General features: G+C 43.8%; 1 protein-coding gene across 2 annotated transcripts in view; it reads right to left on the reverse strand.

The window, feature by feature from the left end:
• Positions 1 to 7,113, reverse strand: part of Cadm3 (cell adhesion molecule 3) — a 30,308-nt gene extending 23,195 nt beyond the window's left edge. For both annotated transcript variants that reach the window (XM_026407961.2, XM_026407960.2), the window contains exon 1: positions 6,895 to 7,113. In XM_026407961.2, the coding sequence (XP_026263746.1) occupies positions 6,895 to 6,976 (82 nt within the window). In that variant the 5' untranslated portion in view covers positions 6,977 to 7,113. The remainder of the gene's footprint in view (positions 1 to 6,894) is intronic.
• Positions 7,114 to 22,248: the final 15,135 nt, after the last annotated feature.

Below are 22,248 nucleotides of genomic sequence, written 5' to 3' on the forward strand. Positions count from 1 at the left end.
AGATTTTGCTGTAGGTCATTCCTCAGTATAACTACTATATAAACTATCATGCAGAAATTGACATGGGTCAGTTAGTATTTAGGAAAAGAGGAACTTGTAGAATTCTGATGTGATGTGGGGAACAGCCTGGCTGGTCTAAGACCGACAGGGGCTGAGCATTCTCGGCGCTCTGCCATACGTTACGTCATCAGCTTACTGGCAGATGCTCTCAAGAGTAGCAAAGTCCAGTTTAAAGATGTGTATACTGAAACCTGGGTGTGGTGGTGCATGCCTGTGATCCCAGCAGCTGGGGAGGCTGAGGCAGGAGGATGGCATGTTCAAAGCCAGACTTAGTAATTCAGAGATCCTAAGCAACTTAGCAAGACCCTGTTTCAAAAAAAACAAAACAAAACAAACAAACAAAAAAACAGGCTATGGATTTGGCTCAGTGGTTATGTGCCCCTGGGTTTGATCCCCAGTACTGAAAGAAAAAAAAAATGTCTACTGAAATTACTGCCAAGGACCTAGACTTTGGGTTGGAAAACTTAAGGCCATTTAGTTCTGTGCCAGATGGTTATAAAAGTGGGGGAAATGAGTCAGGGTTTTGATATTTGTTTTCTGTGTCTCTCATATATTGGATTCCTCTATTATCCATTTTGAAAACCCATTATTACATATTGTCTTTGCATTTGCTAAGGTTGAGGGGAAAGGGAAAATAAGTACCATGTCAGAACATTTAGAGTGATTGTCAGGCTCAGAGTGCTGGTGAGAGGTGCATGCTTATGAACTCAGTAGGACTCATTTTGCATTCCACATCTGGGGTCTACACATACTGTTCATGTATGAGAAATAATGTTTCAATTTAAAATATGACTGTAGTTCTGTTTTTAATCTATGAGTCCAGATACAGGAAAACATTTAGTTGTTTGGAGGCCATCTGAGGTCACCGTTGATCCCAGTTTCTTGAGAATCTCAAAATACAGGTTTTTTTTTTTTTTAAAAAAACATGAGAACTACTTGCTCTTTTATAATCTCCTACAGTTGATTAAAAAAAAAATGGTCACAAAAACTCACCAGATCTATATCTAAGGGATTGGTTCCTCCTGGAGCAGCTCAGGAACCACAACTAAAATCACGTGTGATTGAATGGTTATAAGAACTCACCCGATCTCTAGCTCAGGGTTTGGTTCCCCTTGGAGCAGCTCAGGGACCACAATCAAGATCATGAGTGTGTCTGTGGTCGGGGTGGGAGGGAGATTCTAGCCCTGTTCTGAGGGCTGCACTGTGGAGAGTAAAGAGAATATGAAGCTTGGAGGTAGAGCAGGACCATGGAGAGCAACGAGAAGAGCCTGAAGTGTCGCTGTCAGTGGCTAGCACCATGGAGAGCTCAAAGCACAGGTAGTTTGTTCCACAGAGAACAGAGGAACTGGGATCAGAGGTTAGGGCAGCCGGCTGTCCTGCACGCAGACCTTGAACAGACATCAGGGTTTCTGTGAGGACCATGCTACACCACTGCCTGTTCTCAAAGACCTCCTGAAATACTTTATTTGAAACTGCCAGATATATATCCAAAAGATTGTACTAAAATATAGGGTAGACCACCAGACTTAGTTTATGAACACATGACGGACTTTATAATTATGCCAAATACCTAGGCATTAGTAATGATGGTGCAGGTTTTACTTTGCAAGAACTTACTATGAATAAAGTTTGGCTTATCTTATAATAAAGGAAACAGTCCAGAGTTTGGCTTATCTTCTAATGAAGGAAAATAGTCCAGAGACCGACCCTGTGAGAAACCAGGACATGAGGAAGCCAAAAATGTGATGTTATGAGATGCTATCAGAATGCCTGGCACCCCAAGCTGCTAAAAAATAGCCCATACTAGATACACATGGAGAAGAGGTATGGGGTCATGCCTCTTAAGAAGGGTATTGTCCTCCAGACTTAGAGACCTCCATGTTAGTTGGGAAAGTTGGTCACTTTCTTTCAACCCTAAGGGAAATTTTATTCAAGGCATAAGTGATTCTTTCTTCGATACTTGCTTCTTCAGTGAGAAGGGTGTAGTTTTACTGAGCCTCTGTTTTGTGAAACTTAACAGCTTCAGATGTTCATGACTCTTGAGAGTTTGGCTTCTTATTACTAGAAGGGATGGGTTGGTCATGTATAATAGAACTGGATTGGATTTTTACTTGCATAGTTATGAGCCCCGAGTATCAGCCGGTCTGACTTTGTGAGGAATCACCACTGCTGTTGATCTTAGAGGTAGAGATGTGTCTTTGGGCCTAGAGACCTATTCTTCTTTGCTTTACAATGACATGGAGTATTTATTCTTAATTTGAGCTCTTAGAGACCTGTTTCTTTTCCTAATGGCTTGCTTCTCCAGGCTCTCTTTTTGATGGGTTTGTTTCTCTCTGTCTTTCTCTTAGGAGCATTCCCATGAGGATTGCTATTCTCAGAGCTTATGGGTGGACCTCTGGGACATGACCCCATACAGGAAACAAAATGTTCCAGTATATTGGCCTATAGCCACTGGTTAAACAGGAAATATGAAATTGTAAAATTAAAAATAAAAGAAGATATAATTACCCAAGCTTTCTGATGCCCTGGATTTTTTTTTTCATTTCACTAGTCAGTAAGGAGTTGGTTTCAGTCCACAGCTTGCTTTTCAAAGAGAATCTGGAACCTAGATTGCTATCCTTAGATGAGGCTCCACTGACTGAGAATTAAATAACAAAAAGGGACGGCTGAGCTAGTAGACAGTTCCTTCCATTTTATTTCTCTGGTGATAACTACGAAGATAGTTTTCCTAGCAGGTGACTTAAGGAAAAACAGCTGTTGATCCCATAATACATATTGTTTGAACTACCAGAAAGTAGTTGACAGCAGCAAGGAGTACCAAAATAAAAATCTAAAGATTTTACGGAGCAATGGCACGACTACACAGTCTGCTGTTTCAAAGTGACCAGAACACCAAAAAGATGCCATCTGTGGAATCTTATGGCTGCAGAACTATGAGTCACCCTCTCTAAGTGAAGACTGAATATCCCAAACAAGACACTCTTGAAATTAGATCTGGACCTCCTTTCTTCTCCAGTTGGGAAAGGAAAGGAAGGAAGCCTAAGGGTCTAAACCGGGCTCCTTCTACTCTCAGCCTCAGGCAGAGGATTTTTGAATTGCAACCCAGGTTGTTCCTTGAGGATTCTAAGAGGGCGGGAAGCCAAGGGGGAAGGCAGCAAGGGCTACAGGTCTTACTTCTCTATTTCAACAAGAATAGTTCTCCTTTGATCTGTTTTGCTTGTTTGAAAAGGAGTTTTCACTGAAATAACCACAGGCCTAGAGAAAACTACTAAAACCAACCATGCTGTGCTGTCAGACCCAGGGAGAGCTGAGGATACAGCGTTTGGCATGACTGCTGGGAAGGCCGTTGATATTCCAGAGATTGGGCTCCACATCAGACAGCCTGGTTCTTCATGGAATTCACTAAACTGCACTCTATCATCATTTCTCTGTGACGGTCTCAGCTTTCCTGTGCCAGAAGATGCCTGCGTCTTAAGGGAGAGCATATCCTTCCTAATAGCTGCCACTGGGAAGAGAACAGGAACAGGAGCAGAACAGTTACCACTGCAACTAGACCAGAAACTGGAAGGAATAGCTCTGCCAAGCAGATCCGTGGGCAGCAGTGGAGTGAAGGCCTGCTGGACTTCTGGAGCACATTTGGGCATGATCTTCACACTGGGCAGCTGGCCAGGGGGCTATAGAATAGATGGCAGTGGATAGAAGGTCATTGGGAAAGAAAAGACTTTCAGGTATGGGACAGTGAAGCACAAGGTTAAATTGCTATAACCTGGCCTGAAACAAAACAAGGCCGTCTGTCCATCTGTCTCTCTGCTAGGTCAAATCAGAGTGCTGAGCATACCGGGGAAGGAAGAATCCAAAGGAGGCTGGTCACAATGTTGAATGTCAAGCTGGGCACCAGAGCTGACCGCATTGTACAATCCTAGGCCTTACATCCCTCAAACCTGGAGTTGCCAACTTCTGCCAATACCAGTGGAGAAACATAAGAAGGAGAGACAGGTGGCAAAATTCGGAGCTTTTAGCCAGAGCACTAATGGCCAGGTTCAGGTATCAGTTCCTTGCCTTTTCCCGAATCTCCATCCCTCTTTCACCTTAGCAAGCTTAAAAAATTCATGCTGTACTCTGGGGAGCTATCTATCCCAGCAGTCCATACAGTTTGTTTTCCTTATTCTAAATGGAAATAGCCACCCACCCACAACACCCCTGACCATTCAAAAGCATTAGGATATTAGGGCGTTTTAAACCTTCACAACCACATCTCTCCTAGTTTGGGTCAAACATTACCCATTAAGATATGTACTACCTCGTCCCACGCCCAGGGCCTCCAGAACAACTCAGGGGTATGAGACACACCTCCTACATGATACTGGTCAGAATGACCTTCAGGACTGCTATCTGTGAGCATTCAATCCATGCACCTACCTCCCACCATCACAGCTGGCCTTCTCAGATCCAGAACCTCAGGGGCAGAGTTACTTAAAGTTGGAAGATCTTGTGGTTATGTCTCATACATCAGTATATCCCGAGATACTGCCCACTGGACAGATGCCCACTTTCTGTAGACCTGATGCTTTACAAGCAAAAACCATGCCCAATGTGACTTTTCTTTGGAAAAGGACCCCATCTCCCATCTCCCTACCTCCCACCTCTTCCCTTGAAAGTCCCCATTCAGAAGTTTCTGCCTTCCACTCTTTGCCTCAAGCCACTGCTCTGAGAATTAGTTCTGAATTTGAGAATCAAGCATTTCTCTTTCTCTCAACTCTAAACCTGAGTAGGGGCTAGGCGCCCAAGTTGAGGACCAAGAAAGAATAGTGCAGTTGATGAAGGAAGACTTGGCTAGTGCACAGATTTACTCTAGTCTCTAACATTTATACCCTGAAGTAGAAGAGCTTGAGGCTTTGGGAAGGACTGATGTCACTGCCAAACAGTGACAGTTTGGGTGACACTTGTCTCCTTTAACTCAGTAAGCAGGAAGGGAAAGCCAGGGGCTGCAGCTGAAAGTCCAGGCCCAGGAGGAGGGTCATTATTGAGGCACACACAGCCAGCAGCCTCCCTCTCTTTGCCTTGCACTTAGCCTGCTCTCCCCCAGGACTCTGCTCACCTCCTCTGTGACTAGGGTCATCAGAACAGTTCTCTGGAGATGGGGATTCCATGGAGGGGAGAGGAGAGGCTCCTGTCTCTGTGGTGACTGGGCAGGAACTCCCCTCAGGGAGTCTGATGAGTAGAGGGTGGAAGAGGTCAGCCAGTCTACTGTGGGGAGGGGATCCCCAGGGTCCCCATACCAGGGGAAGAAGCTCTTGCACTATGATGGAGACAGGGCTGGGGGAGGAGGTCAGGCAAGGTGGAGCTATAATTCCTCCAGCACCCTGGCTCCTCGCCTGTTTTCCTCCGATGAAATTCTCTACATCATCCTCTCCACTTTCAATCCCTCCCCTCTCCACCCCGCCCCGCCCTGTGCCCATCCTTGCTGGCCACTGGGTCCAAAGCCCAGGAGCCGCCTCCCCTTTTCTCCTCCCCTGCGGTTCTTCTGTTTTTCGTTGGCATCTGGCCGGGCAGAGCCGCCCTCCCCCCAGCCCTCCTCACTTCTCTTTGCTCCGCAGAGGTCCTATTCCCTCTTCTCCTCCCCCACCAGCCCACCTCTGACCGAGGCGGAGGAGAGTGGAGGAGGATACATTCCTGTAGTCCCTTCACAGCCCGCCCTCCCTCCTCTGGGGACTTGAGGCTCGGAGCTGAGGCTCCCTTCCTGCTCTCCCTACAAAGTGCCCCCATGCCACCCCATTAACCATCAGCAGCCTTTAAGAAGGCTGAGGTGCCCCCACAGCGCTGACCTACATAGCCTGGCCCTGGGCGGGAGGGGCTCTTCCCCAAGTCCCCTCACCCCTGGCCCCGCCTCTTTTCTCCCCTGACTCCCTTCCTTCCTCCTTCTACCTTTACCAAACCAAAGGTTTGAGTTGTAGACTTGGGTCACGGAGCTAGGTACCCTACCCCACCCCAAATTGGGGGAAATCAGCGTTCAGCCCAGGAAAGCTTTAGATTTTCCATGTGTCTTCCTCCCCAAACATCTTGATCCTTCCTTCTGCCCAACCTCCCCTCCACCTTCTTCCCCCTCTCCTGTCTGGGCGTCTTTTCCGATTCTGCCACCGCTAGGGATACAGCCAAACTGGGGCCCCCTCCGCCCTGTGTTGTTGTTTTGCTCCAAGGAGAAGCCCCCCTTCCCTTGCCCACGCCCCCCTCGGCAGCCTCACCCAGGCCCCCTTCCCTGCCCACTCGGAGCTCGCCCGCGGGTGGTGGTGGGGGGGACGGGCGGGGGAGCAGAAATGTTTGCACACAGCAGTTTGGGGGATGGCTCTGGTCACCCAACCCCTACAGACATACATACACAAACAGCCGACACACGCCCTGACTGAAACAGCGACAAATCTCACTCCGCCCCCAACACACACTGACACAGACATACACACAGATACTGACACAGAAACGCAAAACCAGACACCAACACAGACGCGCACACCCAGACACACACACACACACACACATGCACACACGGACATCAACACCTCCAGACCCCGGGCTGCTCCTCATAGACATCAACCCCGAGATGCAAACCCCGGGCGCATACGCAGATGACACCCACTCGACGGTGTACACGGGAGGGTGCACACGCCGGCACACCCCACGGTCCTCGGAGACAGGGATGCTCAGAGACAGACACCAGGGTATTACAGCGGCTGGCGACTTCAACCCCCCGGTTCCAAACAAAGCCAACAGGCTCCCAATCCGAACCCGGGCTTCGGGTCAGTCCCCACCTCCCCTGGCGCCGCCCCCTCCCTCACTCACCGTCCTGGGAGAGGTTGGCCCCGCCGGGCGCCCAGCAGCAGGCGAGGAGCAGGAGCAGGGCCAGGGCGGAGGGGGCCCCCATCGCGCTTCCCGGCCGGCTCCCTGGCTGGGCGCTGGCGATCCTGGGTCTCCAGGGACTGGGGCTGGGGAGGGGGCCGACAACGTCGCTGGCCGAAAGGGCGCCCCCCGAGCCGCTTCCAAGCCCGGGGCCGAGGCGGGGACCGGGAGGGAGCCGGCGCTGCTGCAGTCGCGGGGATTAAATAGGGCGCTCGGAGCAAACCATTCGGTTGGAGGTGGAGGGGGGGTGACGGGGGGCTGGGCTGGTCGCGGGGGGGCCAGGCTGCCGCATTCCCCATTCCCCTCGCCTCCCACACCCCCTCCGTGCATTGGTGGTGCCTTCCATCTTCTCCCCTGGGAGCTCCGCCAGCCCTGCTCGGGTGTGGAGCAGAGGGAGGGAGCTGGCTCAGCAGTGGGACCCTGGGCACGCACCCCTCTTAGTCTTGGGGTGGAGGGAGGGGAGTCAGGCAGGGCGGTGGGCCAGCTGGCGGGAGCGGCCACTGCAGGCCTGGGCAAGGGCGTGCCCACTGGCCTGAGGTCCTCCAGCCCCGCCTTCTCCTTTGGCACTGGGGATCCCCCCCAAATCCCGGGCTCCCCCTATCTATACTCTGCCCAGGGTTAACTCTCCCTTGTGGGTAACTAGTTACCATCCCCATTCTCCTAAACACCAACATCCCTTGTTCTTACTCAAGAGCTTCTAGTTATTTGTTCAGCAACAATTTGTGGCCCCAGCTCCAAAAACATCTTCTGGGAGATTCCCAGGCCATGGGTGTCAACGTCTCCTACAAATGCCAGTCAAGGAAATTACGTTCCAAAAAACATGATTTCATCTCAGACTGTCGTCCAACAAAGCAGCATAAACCAACTCAGTATTTTCTCCCTTAACTCTGTTATACCCCTTTATTCCCAGCCCTTGCCCTCAGTGTTTTTCTTCTTTCTTAATCTTTCAGAAGATCTGTTGATCCTTCTCAAGTTTTAGTTAGTGAGATGTCTGCGTGAATGTCTGATCCACAGACCCTCTTAAGGACCCAGTGCATCTGTGACTAATGCAGCTCTTGTCCCCTAGACCAGAGACAAGATGAATGAGAGAGGCAGGGTGTTTGCACTTGCTCATGCTCCAAGAGTCCCGAGTCCCTGGTGTTTGCTGTTCTTTGTGATAGAGGATCTCTAGAGGAGTTTTGGTACATCTTAGAAAAAGGATCTGTCTGAGCTAGTTTTGTTGAAACTTAGCTTTTGGGAGTTAAATTTCTAAGTTTTAGGATCCTGAAATCAAATAATTTCAGGTATGTTAAGAGTTCTTAGAAAATATCTGATCTAACTCCTAAAGTATACTGGGATAACAGAGACCCGAAGGAGGTAAACTGACCTATTCCGGGTTAAGCTGAGAGTTAATAAAAGATGCAGGTGCTGGCTAGGATATGGAACAATATGTTATTATAGTGTCTTCCAATCCTGCGAGGCCAGTATTTTGTCCCTAGATGAGGGATTTGGGTGCCTGTTTTCCAACTCCCGGATCAGTTCTCTTTCAGTGCTGATCACTCTGCCTCCTTGGGCTCATCTTTAATGCTTGAGTAGTCTTTCCTTTTCGAAGATAAGGTATGTTAACTTTCAGTGATGTAGTTAATGCCTCTGTCATACCAGGACTCAGAGTCAAGGATGTAGAAAGCACTTTGTAACCAGTAACGTCCAATCTATATAAAGGACTGTCAATGATGGAGAAGCAGACAGAATATTCTCTGGATAGTCGGGATGCAGCTCTCCTGTCTTTCTCTTGCTGTTTCTAGAGTATATGGTTTCTGGAGAACATCTCTGCCTGCCTCTGCAACATTTCTTGAGTGCTTAGGTAGTTGTTATTATTTCTTGCAGGATGAACTTGCCTGACTTGATTGACTCAGTGACTTCGAGCTGTTCTGCCTCTCTCTGGGTTTCTGGGCCACATTGGAGTCTCTGAGAAGTGAAGATGGAGGAGGTGGTGTTGTAGGGGGATGCAGAGATCTGGGTGCAAAAGAAAGAGGCTGGGAGGGGGGCATCTGGAGAGAAAAGGGGAAGGTCAGATTTTTCTAACAGAGGTGGGACCAGGTTGGCAGGAGGTTTAGTCCTTCAGACAGAGGAGAGTGTGTGTGTCTATGTGTATGGGGGATGGGGGTTACAGAAGGAATCAGCTTCAGTGGGAGAGGATCCAGCTGTTCTAGTTAAAGGCTCCCAATGCATAAAGAAGGTTGTCTTTGGAGCTGGAAGAAAACTTAGAGATCATCTAAGTGGGCTTAAGAGAGGGGACAGGGTAATGGGGGCGGGGGTGAGAGTGGAGATGAGTGAGAAGGAGAGGGGAGGAAGTGGGATTAAGTCCCTGGGTCCTCTAATTAATTGCCTTTTCCATCTGCTGCTCCTCAGTGATCTCCTTCTGCCTGTCCCTCCTTAATTCTCTGATGGCTGTGGGTCGGGGCCCCACCCTTTACTGTAAAGGCATGGGAGGAATACCAAGGGTGGGAGAAAGGAAGGAAGCTGTTTTGGAGAGAGAAGTATTAAGGTTAGCAAATGAGACTCTGGAATGCTCTTTTCCTACCGGCTCCTCTTCCCTTTTCTGCACCATCAGCATCATTTTGGCAGCAGTTTAGGTCTTGGGAATAGGAAGGAGTCGTTGGCTTTTAGAATCCTAGAGTAAAAGAGTATTCGAGTTGTAAAGGGCCTTACAGATGATCAAATTAATAATAGTACTTGAACAGATGAGGAAAATGAAACTCAGAAGCTAAGTGACTTTCAGGGTTCATAGAGCTAAAGAGGAAAGGACTTAACCAGTATCGGATTGGGGAGTTGGAAGGATAAGGATCTCATTCCCAGTATTTTAGAGCAATGCCCCAAATTTGAGGAATTCCTCATTCTTGCCTATCTCAGAATGGACAGGTAGTTTCTCCATGAGCTGCTTACTCCTCATTTAAGTAACTCCTTGAGGATCATCATTTTAGTGCTCTTTTCACCTCAGGCACCTTCTCAATTCTCCCCTCCTCCCCATGAAGAAAGATTAGCCTGCAAGAATTCTCCTCATCGTAAAAATAGGTAAAGTAAAAGTATCCATGTTGGGTTGGGATCTCTATGGTTACTCCCTGCTCTAAAATGCTATGACATACAGTGTGCGTTTCCCAGAGACTTGCACAAAGTCTGGAGTAGGTTGCCTGTGGGATTTCAGAACTGGCAGCCACAGTGAAAATTGTGGGGAGCAGGGAAGGGGAGTGAAGAGAAGAGAAGGCTGGTTTGGCCTCCTGGATGCCCCTGTCCACTCAGCAACAGCCTGGGTAGCTGGGGGTGTGGAATGTGGTGCTGGCACCAGTGCTGGGCTGGACACAGCTGTGTGGGCCCTGGGCATTCCTTTCCCCACGCTGCTGCTGCTCTGCTCAGGAGAGGAGAGGGAAGGAACTCAGCCTGCGTGGGGGGGCGGAAATTTACATATTCGTCTGGGGGAGGGGATGGAAGCACCTGGAGGGGGAAATCTCAGAGGACTTGGCTCAATATCCATTCAGATTCTGCATCACGCTCTAACCCTGCTCCAGCTCCCATTTTCCCATTATCGGTGAATTCTATGTAGGTTTCCACATTGCTTTCTTCTTCAGCTTTCCACCCAACTAATCCAGTACTCCTCATGCTGCTTCTCACTTCTATTATCCAGTTTTAATTAACACCATCCTTAATAATAACCTCCGTATGCATTTTAATTCTAACCTTAATTGAATTCTAATTTCAATCCTAACCCTAATCTGTTACAGACTTTAACTACTCATCTGAATGCCAACCCCAATTTAATTGCCAGTTTTAACCCGCATCTTCTTGCTAACCTGTTTTAAGCCAACCACCAGGAAAGCAACTTGCACATAGTAAAAAATTATCACAAGTTGCATTTCTTTCTTTTGTTTGGGGCGGGGGTGGAGGTACTGGAGATTGAACTCAGGGGCACTCGACCACTGAGCCACATTTCCATCCCTGTTTTGTATTTTATGGAGAGACAGAGTCTCACCGAGTTGCTTAGTGCTTCCCTTTTGCTGAGGCTGGCTTTGAACTTGTGATCTTCCTGCCTCAGCCTCCTGAGCCGCTGGGATTACAGGCAGGCGTGAGCCACCTCTCCAGGCTAGGTTCCATTTCTTGAGAAACCATCATGTGCAGTACTTTGTGCTGGGTGCTTCACATATACAGTATTATCTCATTTTAGTACCTCAAAGGACACTGATGTGATTGTGATTCTAACCTCCCTTCCCAATACTAGGAAACAAAGGAATAACAAGGTTATATAATTTGTAAATAGTGGATCCAGATTCAGGCTTGCTTGACTAGAGCGGCTGTGGTCACTCCTCTTTCTGTTAAGAAATACTTTTTGATTTGGCTTTTTTTTTTTTCATTTTAAATGGTACATTACAATTTTACATAACAGTGGGAATCACTGTTACATATATGTAAATGAGCACCATATAATTTAATTGCATTCCCCTGTACCCGTCTCCCTTCCCTAATGAATACTTTTTGACTGAATTCCTCTAAAATCCTAAATAATACTGACTGGGATGATTTCTAAAATGATTTCTAAAATTCTGAGTTTCTTAAAAGCTTCTTGTGATTAGCTTCGTTCTTTTTAAACATAAATAGTAGCACCAAATAGAAACTGGCTCTTCAAAATAAACTAGCCCCAAATCTCCCTGCCCAGAGACCCTATTGACACTTTAACACATTAAGGTAATTTATGGATAAAGTTAAAATATTCAAACTGTAGAAAGAAACAAACTGCAGAGAAAAGCCTCCTGTCCTTCCCAGAGTAGCCATATTGCACAACCCCAGGGGGCATCCTTCTAATTGGAGCTGTGGCGCAGCAGCAGTGCCTCCCACAGCTTTCCAGAAAAGCAGATCAAGTCAAGGTAAATATCTACCAAATTAAATCACCCTGTGTGTGTATATGACTTAGGCATGAAAATCACCAGACACTTTGAATTTTATAATTAGCAAAAACTTTTAGAGGCCAGACTCGCTACAAAGCCCCTTACACTTCTCACAATATGCACAAGCCCCGTCTGTGGTATCCATTATCCCTTTAATGGAGGAGGACAGTGAGGTTTGGAGAAGTGAGATGACTGACCCAGGAGCACCAAGATGAAGGATGAGAGACCTTGGCTTCAAATGCAGATCCCTTAACCTTTCCACCTGCTTTTAGCAGGAGGCCTTTGGGCTTGGTTCTGAAATCCAGAAGGGGAGTTGCTTGATATTAGACAGGAGGAAGACTTGGAAGACTGTAGATGGACTCAGATGGATATAGGAGGAGACAGGGCAAGGAGGGAGGGAGGCGGATAACTGCATTTCACAGGGAAAGGAGGAAAAGGTGAGAGAGTAAGAGTGGAACAGAATAAATGTGAGCAGAGACCAGGCAAATTTTTTTGTGATAACTTCAAGCAAAAATAAAATCATGTAATAAATATGTGTGTCACTATTGCTTCAGCTGCAGGCTGATTGATGTATTGTGGAAAGACAGTAGACACATATAATCATCTGCAAACAAAAATGCGCATTTTCAGTTACATGGTAATCCGTAACCTCTCCAATAAAACATCTCCATGTTCCCCAACTTGCACTCGGCGCTCCAGCAATAGCAAATGGCTTGTAATTTCCCGAACATACTGTGTTGTTTCATGCCTCAGTGTCTTTGCACATACTATTTCCTATACCGGGATTGCCCATCTCATTAGATTGGCTGAAAATTGTGCTTGTGTTTATCCATCCAAACTTTGATTAGCTTTTGCTGTCTCTGTGAAGCCTTCTACCTAGAGGTAATCACTTCTTGCTAAGTGCTACCACTGTATTGAATATGCACCTCCACTCTTACACATTTTTGTGTGTCGCAATGGTCTGTCCACTTTTTCTTCTCTAACTGTGCACTTTTTAAGGGCAGAAATGATATTTCATGAATCTCATTATTCTCAGTGCTGAGTGTAGATAGTAAAAAAAAAAATAGTAGATTCTCAGTTAATTCCGGATTAAGATGAAATGTTTATAAAGGCTTAATCAGCTTTTTTCCATAAACACATACATGCATGTGTGTAACCACACTTCACCGGTGTACTCTGTGCAGGTAGGTATGCATTTGATTGCAGAAATACATGATGTGTAAGATAAAGTGATTGATTCTAATACACATATGCAATATTTTCTTCCACTTACTCAAGATACATTTTGTAATTCTTGGAATTGACCTGAGCATATCACAGCCTTTTACATCACTTCACTTTGTGGAAAGTGTTTATCATTGGAAGATAGCTTTTAATTTTGAAAATAGCCACATATCTTTCAAATCCGAGCTTTCTGGATAAGTTCGTAGTTCATACTGGGAAATACAAAAATAAGATTTTTCTGCAAAGTGATAGTAATAGATTATAGTTTGACTTAGATGTTGGTTCTTCAGGTGGTTCCCAAAGAGATATTCTAGAAAATTTCTGGGTAGAAACATTCTGGTCTATTTGTAAGTATAAATGAAGTCAAATAAGAATTTCCTCATTTTATAATCATGCCTGGTGAGCAAACTTGGTGTGTATAAGAACAGAGCTCCCTAATCATTCATTCATTTATTTATGGTTTACTTTCTATGTGTCATGCTGAATGCTAGTTGAAATTGATTGGTGGTTTGACCTGATTATTTTTTTTTCTCAGCCTACAAAAGATATCTTATTAACTTTCAGATTTTCATTTTTTAAATTACAAAATAAAAGACTCAATGGATTCTCTTATCCCATCCCTAGTTCCCACATTTTGGGGCCTCATTTTCTCTGTGAGAGTTAAGGACAGGATAATATTCAAGGATGCAAATACTTGATAATTAAAACCAACCTGATAGTAATGCTTTGCTTTTCAGAAAAAATAAAGTGGGAGTGGATGTTAAAAATGCTATGAGAAAATTTCTATGTCTGGTGCTAGTCCCTTGAGAGTACAACGATGAGTAAGTAATGAAACCTACTTGCAAGGAACTCATAGTCCAGTGGGGAAGATAGGTTTGCAAGCACAGAATTACTATACCATGTGAAAAATGCTACCGTAAAGTTATCCGTGGGGCACAGTGGGAGCAGAGAAGAGATAGAGATTAAATTTATGGAAAACTTTAAGATTAGGAGTTGTCCAGGTGTAAAAGGAAATGCAAGACCTTGTGAAAGAGGGAACAGTATATGCAGAAACAGCAAAGAAGGAAACCACATAGTTGTGGCTGGACTGAAGGGAATTCATGCTAGAGATTGCTCTTTATTCTGCAGACAAGGAGGCATTGAAGGGTTTAAGCAGAGAAATGTCACGGCCAGATTTGCATTTTAGAGCGATAACTCTGGCAGTGGTGGATGGATGGCTGGGAGGATACACATCATTTGATGCAGAAGCCTGACCCTTCTGGGGACCACAAATTCAGTGCCATGATGTTGGACAGAACCCACTGAGTGTGGTCCTGTCTTGGATTCTATGGGTAAAGTAGAGAGAACACGCACAAGCAGGACACTGTTATAGGACCTCGACACCAATACATGATGTAGACATTGCTGTCAAGAGGGCCAATTGAATGGGAGGGAGAGAGAAGCAAGCCTAAATAAGAGACAGACACTGGAGGTTCCACTCCACTCTCTCTGAGCTCTTGGACTTTCTGGTGATCAGGAAGCTTTGTAGACTCAAACAACAAGCACTACAAACAGGGAAGTGAGTGTGTGTGTGTGTGTGTGTGTGTGTGTGTGTGTGTTTATAAAACATTTCATTCATGCATAAGTTTCCTATTTTGTGCATGGATTTATTCATTCAGCATTTACAGGGTGCCTACAATGTGCCTGACACTTTGCATATGCTGTATTGCTTAGTATTTATGCAGGGCCCTGCAACTTGCAGGTAGTATTTATAGATGAGGGAAATGAAGCCGGGGAAGTTTGGTAACTTCCTTTAAGTCAGTATGAATTGGCGAAGCTGAGATCTTAATTTAAGTGTGTCTCTAAACTCTCTGGTCCTTCCCATCTGGGCTTGATGAAAAGAGTTACCTGGGGGTACCTGTTAAAAAGAACACAGACACCCAGAATATTCCTGTTTCATATGCTAATCAAGAAGATTCCTGATCAGAATGCCAACAAGTGTTCCCAGGTGATTCCTACACCCTGAGGATCTCAGAAAACAACTCAACTTCAGCCTGCATCTTCTGACCAAGAGCTCATGGAGGGAACCCTGTGTGTAAATACTCTTAAGAACACAATTGTTGGGCTGGGGATGTGGCTCAAGCGGTAGCGCGCTCGCCTGGCATGCGTGCTGCCCGGGTTCAATCCTCAGCACCGCATAAAAAAAAAAAAAAAAAAAAAAAGATGTTGTGTCTGCCGAGAATTAAAAAACAAATATTGAAAAAAATTCTCTCTCTCTCTTGTTAAAAAGAATACATTTTTTTTTTAAAAAAAGAACACAATTGCGTTAAGGTTCCAAATTAGGGCTGGGGTTGTGGCTTAGTGGTACAGTGCTTGCCTCTCACATGTGAGACCCTGGGTTTGATCCTCAGCACCACATAAAAATAGATAAAATAAAGGTATTATGTCCAATTACAACTAAAAAAAAAATTAAAAAATAAAAAAGTTCCGAATTAAAAAACCACCATTGAGTCATTCAACAAAGTTTTCTTGACTATTCATCTCTGATGATCCCTAACATTGTAAAAGCCTGCTTAATCTGCTTTCCTGTGTTTTTTTTTTTTTTTTTAATATCTCCAGCCTGCCATGCACCTGTCTACCCCAAACATGTGCACTGGCTGATTGGAGTTGGAATCCTTCTCCTCTGCCCTAGGCTGAGCTGTTCTTGCTTTTGCATACCAGCTTCAACTTCACTTTCTCAGAGAGCCCTGCCCATTCCATAGTAACTCATTTTTTAAAAATATATTCCTTTTTCTAATAAATATAAGCTCTACGGGAAAAGAAACTCTGTCTGCTTTGATCAAAGGTATATTGCCAGAAACTTAAAGGATATTACACATTAAAAAAAATGCCTGCCACATAACAGGTTCTTATTAAATACTGGTTGAATGGATGCATGAAAGAATCCGCTACTCATCACCATCTCTGGAGAAGAGTGTTCAGATTCTTTGATTTTTACAGCTTGATTTTATAATTGAGAAGTCTTGTCTAGGGTCCAAAGTAAACCTCCGAGTGCCGTTTAAGGCTTTTCTGGTTCGTGAAAGAAGACATCCCATTCTGTTTACTCGCCACTATATAATGTCCCTCTAGGGGCCCTCAGACTGTTATTAAATTATACATTAGGTGAAACGTCCCAATCCTTAACCTTCGGCCGGTTCCTTTGTCATTTCAGTACTTCTTGTCTGATCCTTTTCTTTTAGATAGTTGGGTTCAGGATAGGTCCCAGTAGATAAGTGAGGCTGATGGTTATACGTTGAACACAAGATGGTATTCCAGTCCCTCTTGTATGTTTCTTGCTATTCTTTATTTTTAAACTGTCCTCTCTGGCTAACTTATGGTAGGTCGTGGTCCATTTGAGTCCTAAGATCTCTTCAGGACCCCCAGATTCTAGAGCTTGCTACTTCTAGAAGAGTGAATTCCTCCTCAGATGATGCCTGTTGAAGTTTTCCACCAGAGCTTCTGTGTGTGCTAGTGCCTGTGTGCACAGAAGGATGATGGTTATTCCTAGGATTACACCAGAAATAAAAGGGAATACACTGAAGGTGTTCTTGCTGCCATAGTTAGCTTTCTGTGGATCCTGAAGGCCTAAAAATGACTTGTGTGTCCAACTCTAAAAAAGTTAACCGGGTTTTGGGCCCGTTTGAAGGAGACACTTCTGACTTAATGGAGAAGTGTGGATTTTGATGTTGGACTTGCCTGAGAGTTAAATACCAGCCGTGCCATTTTGAGATCCGTCTTTTCATGGGATAAGCATTAGATTTTAATTATTGCCAATCTCAGAGACTTGTGATGAAGATAACTAAGTGAGGATATTTATGTGAAACTCCCAGCATCTAGAACTCACTCCATGCTAGTCACCTTTCTCAGTGCCTACTCCTTCTTGGAGATGTGCCATAGACTCTTGTCCTGTGCTCATTGTGTGCAGGTAAAGAACTCCTTGGATCCAGATTTTCAGTTTCAGTAACTCCTTCCCTTTAACCCAGGTCTCTTCTGTTTAGCCTGCTCTCTGCTACCCTCGTGTGGCCACCCTGACCCCTTGTCATTCCTGATCCTCTGCCCCCTCGTTGCGGTGACTTTGCTGTAATGCAGCGCCTTCCCAGCCCCTGGGCAGACGCATCCCAGCTCCTCTGAGTTTTGAATGCATACCTGAAACATGTTTCCAGTTTCACTGGTCTCTTCTCAGGTAGTGTTATCTCAGTTCTTTTAACCTCTCCTCATACCTTTCTACTGCGAATCTCGCTGTCAGAGATGCGGCATGAAACACATCCCGCATCTTGCAAGTTTGGACCCAGTGAAGTCTCTTTGGGTTTCCCAGCATCCATTGCCTTGCTTGGCACCAATATCTCTGTCCCAGAAATACTGAAAAGAACATAAATTTCTTTAGTTATGTAGCTGTAGAAAGCCCTTATTTTCCTTCTTTGAGTTAATGAGGAAGACACATCTACTCTTGCCTCGTGTCTTATGGTGTGGAAGGGTAGACCCAGAATGTCAGTGCTTCAGAATGAGGATGGACTAAGGATGTGTCTGCTCTCCCCCTCTCCTAATTGCATATTGTTTCTAACATAGGGAATGAAGGATTATTTAGCATAGAGTCTGGTTGAAGAAAACTTTGTGGATCACAAAGGAAAATAAATTTGGTGAGATGGCTTTAAACCAGACATGGGAGGGTGATATTGGACAATTTGGCCCTGAACATATTTTTTTTTCCTTCTTTTTCTAATGCTGTGCTGGGGATTGAACCCAGTGCCCACCATGAGCAATGCAAATGCTTTATCACTGAGCTATATCCCCCGCCGTTGAAAAGCTTAATCTTTAATCCAACATCAGTTGAAAAAAGAATTGTAGCAGGTTATTATGTGAGTTGATTAGTATTTAAATAGGAATCCTCATTTTCAGTATAGTTAAGCTGTATTAATTTTTAATTTGTAAATTCGGTATGGCACTATGTTAAATTTCAATAAGATGTTTTATGAAATTGACCAGACAATTCTAACATTCCCTTGGAAGAGAGAACCAAGAATAGGCAAGATTTTTTTTTTAAACACATGAGTATAAGGGGGAAACAGGGGTTCTGACCTGCCTTAAGGTATTTTACAATTATATCAATTATTGATAAGAGAGAGCATATCTACAAACTGACAAATTTAGTGTATGAAGAAGAGTGCTGTCTTCATCCTATAATACACGTGTAATACACTTCTGATCAATGACCAGTTGATGGCATTGAAATCATTTGTCATATGTTTGTCTGTTGGGGTAACAAACATATAACTCTAGCCTTTCCTAATTTCATTTGCAACAATATATTTCAGAAGGAATGGTGCTAACAATACAAATTTTTTAAACTACAGAAAAAATATTTAATTTTGGAGTGGGGCAGGCCTTCTTAAGCAAACACCAGAATCCATAAAAGAAAGAATTGGCAAGAGTTACTACATGAGTTTTTCATTGACATCGTTGTAAACACCATAGACAAAAAATTTAAAAATAAGTTACAGGCTGGGAAAATTTTATTTACAACACATATACCAAAATATTAAAGTTTATAACAAACAAAATATCCAGTAGTTAGACATGAAGGAGCAAACATTCAGTAGAAAATTGGGCAAAGGATAGGAGTAGGAATTATCAGAAGAAAATATAATTGTCCTATAAACATCTAAAAAGATGATCAACCGCATTTGGATCTTGAGAAATGCAAGTTAAAGCACGAAATAGGCCCTAGGTTGTTACAAAGCAACAAAGAGACCCATTAGATTGTTAAAAATTAAAATAGCATTCAGTGTTGGCAATTGTTTGGGGAATAGACACCTTCATATATTATGAGCGAGAATGTAAATCGGCAAAGCTTTTTGGGAGATGCTTTGGCAGAATGTATCAAAATTAAAAATGGAAATACCAGAGGTGCTATTTCTACAAATTGTGCTATAGATCTATTCACACATGAATGCCATGATTTATGTACAGAGGTGTGCATCACATCATTTTTTTTCCAGTGGTAAGAAATTGAAAACAACCCAGATATCCATCAATAGTGAATTGGTGAAATAAATAATGCTATATCATACTTTGTAATAACAGGTTACAGTTAAAAAGAATGAGGTAAATTTATATGTACCAAGGTGGAAAAATACCCAAGATGTATTATTGTTAAGTGAAAATACAAAGGCATACACATAGTATTACTCCTTTGGTATAAAACAGTAAAAAGCTTAAAACAATATAGGTGTGTATGTTAAATTTTATATACATGCAAATATGTATTAAAGGAAATGAATGATTGCTTATAGGTTATGTGACCTCAGGCAAGATACTTAGGCCCCTTCATACTTTCTTTTCTATTTTTTTTTTTGCCTTCTAAATTTTTTTAAATTTATACAGAACAGCGGAATGCATTACAACTCTTATTACATATATAGAGCTCAATTTTTCATATCTCTCATTATATACATACTATACTCACACCAATTCATGTCTTCATGCCTGTACTCTGGATAATAATGATCATCACATCCCACCATCATTAATTACCCCATGCCCCCTCCCTTCCCCTCCCACCCCTCTGCCCTATCTAGAGTCATCTATTCCTCCCATGTTCCCTCTCCCTATCCCACTCAGAATTAGTTTCCTTATATCAAAGAAAACATTCGGCATTTGATTTTTTGGGATTGGCTGGCTTCACTTAGCATTATCTTCTCTAACTCCATCCATTTACCTGCAAATACCATGATTTTATTTTCTTTTATTGCTGAGTAATATTCCATTGTGTATATATGCCACATTTTTTTTTATCCATACATCTATTAAAGGGCATCTAGGTTGGCTCCACAGTTTAGCTATTGTGAATTGTGTTACTATAAACATTGATGTGGCTGTGTCCCTGTAGTAGGCTGTTTTTAAGTCCTTTGGGTATAGACCAAGGAGAGGGATTGCTGGGTCAAATGGTGGTTCCATTCCCAGTTTTTAAAGAAATCTATTTTATTTTCTTTATATGGATAACAGATACAGGAATTATACAGATGCCCTTAGGATTGTATGATATGTGAGGATTATAGAACCTATTTAATATTGTTTGAATAGTGCCTGACACACAGTAGGCACTTGGTCAGTATTCCTATTATTCGGATGCATCTTGAATTCTGACAATTATCATTTATAGAGTAGGAGTTTTAAGTCATCAAGGGGCTATAATTTTTTAATATAGTATGTTTAATATTTTTGCAATCATTATGTGCTTGCCTATGGAACAATCAAAAATCTAAAGGCTTATTCTAAAAAGATCAGCTAAAAGGTGATTACAGAAATCCCAAGTCCAGGTAAAACAGCCTTCAGAGCTGGGAAGGGGAAGGAGAGGCTCATGTTCGGGGTTGGTTATGGGAAGCCAGAGGGAGAAAGCAGACAGCTCCCAGCTTAGGCATGTGAGTGGCTTGAAAATGCTGAGCCGTGGAAAGATATAGTGGAGTCAGGAGAAGATTTTTGTGGGGTGCAGTATTTTGGGATGAAGGAAAGATTTGTGTCTGAGTTCAGTTGCTGTGACAGAATACAGCAGTCGGCTGGGTGCTTCAACACCAGGCATTCATTTGTTTCTCATGGTTTTGGAGGCTGGAAGTCCAAGACAAAGGGATTGTCTCACTCAGGGTCTGGGATGTACTGCCTTCCTGTTTGCAGACCACCTTCTCAATGTGTCCTTGAAGGGTGAAGAAAAAGACCCTCTCTCTCTTGTGTTTCTTCTTGGAAGGAGACAAATCTCATCAACGGGGGTTCCACTCTTATTACCTAATTATGTCTCACCTCAAAATGCCATCACATTGGGGATCAAGGTTTCAACCTATGAACTTGGGAGAGACAGGAGCTTTCAATTCAGAGTAGTTGGCTTTATTTAAGTCATGCTGAGTTTAAGCTGATAGGAACCTATATAATAGGAAATACTCAACAGACTGGATATGAAAACTGGAGATCCGGGAAAAAATGGAATGTTCTACTATGTTAAGGTGGAATAGTAGAAAGATCATGAAGTTCTCAGGTCTCATTTCATGACTTCTCAATTATTATTATTATTAATTATTATTTTATTAATTATAAAAATTAATAAAAATGAAGAATGGTGACATTATGAAATGATCGCTGGGAGAGGACAGTGACCTCTTCCAGTGATTTTGGTTGTTCATTCAATTTATTTATTTATTTATTTTTTTCAGTAAACATACATTGAACAACCAGCATGTGCCAAGCACTGCTCAGACTGTCAAGAGCAGAAAGAACTTGAGTTGCTTACCGTCTGGTGTGAGACAGACAGGCACAAGTTAATTATATAATACACTGGGCTCGGTGCTCCAGTAGCCATATGCACTGGTTGCAGTAATGGTGTGAAGATGGGTGGGATCCAGTCTGCTCCGAGTGGTACTGGATGTCAGGGAGGATGTGGCTGAGCTGAGTCTTCAAGGAGGAAGAGCAGTCTTCCAAGCAGATGTGAGGGTGGGGGGAAAAGAAGAGCATTCCAGAAAGAAGAAACCTCTCCGGTACCAAGGCATATTAACGAGGAACTAGAACCTTTATTTATTTATTTTTCCCATTTAAGGAACTGCAAGTGTGTTGGTAATGCCCAACCAAGGCGAGGGGTAAAGATGGAGACAATATAAACGAAGTTGAAAAGATGGGCAAGACTCTGATCCTGGAGGGTCTTTAGCTCATCTCTAGGTGATAGAGAAGTAAGAAATATTGAGTTTGGCCTTCAAGAAAAATCTCCGTCGCTCTGCTGGTGATGTGGCAGATGGGTGGAAGAGGAGGAGGAGCCAAGACAGTTGCTCATAGACAGTGAGGAGTTATTAAAATATTAAAATTGTGCTTGTCACAGAAGATGAACTGTTTGAACTAAGTCAGAGGCAATGGCAAAGTGAGGGACAGATTTGAGAGCCGTGCAGAAGGCAAAACAGATAGACCTTAATAGCTGGTTAAATTTGGAGGATCAAGATGGGGAGAGGAGTCTTCTCAGCCTCCAGGATTTGGGCTTAAATGACTGGATGGCCAGTTTGGTCTTCCCAGTTCTGCTTTGACCAAGTCAGTTTCCTCCCTTCGGTTTACTGTTGTGTGTGTAGCCAGTTCTATTATCCTGGTTGCAATCTCCATTATGATTTACCTT

This window comes from Urocitellus parryii, chromosome 11 (genome assembly GCF_045843805.1).
Source record: "Urocitellus parryii isolate mUroPar1 chromosome 11, mUroPar1.hap1, whole genome shotgun sequence".
Lineage (NCBI taxonomy): Eukaryota > Metazoa > Chordata > Mammalia > Rodentia > Sciuridae > Urocitellus > Urocitellus parryii.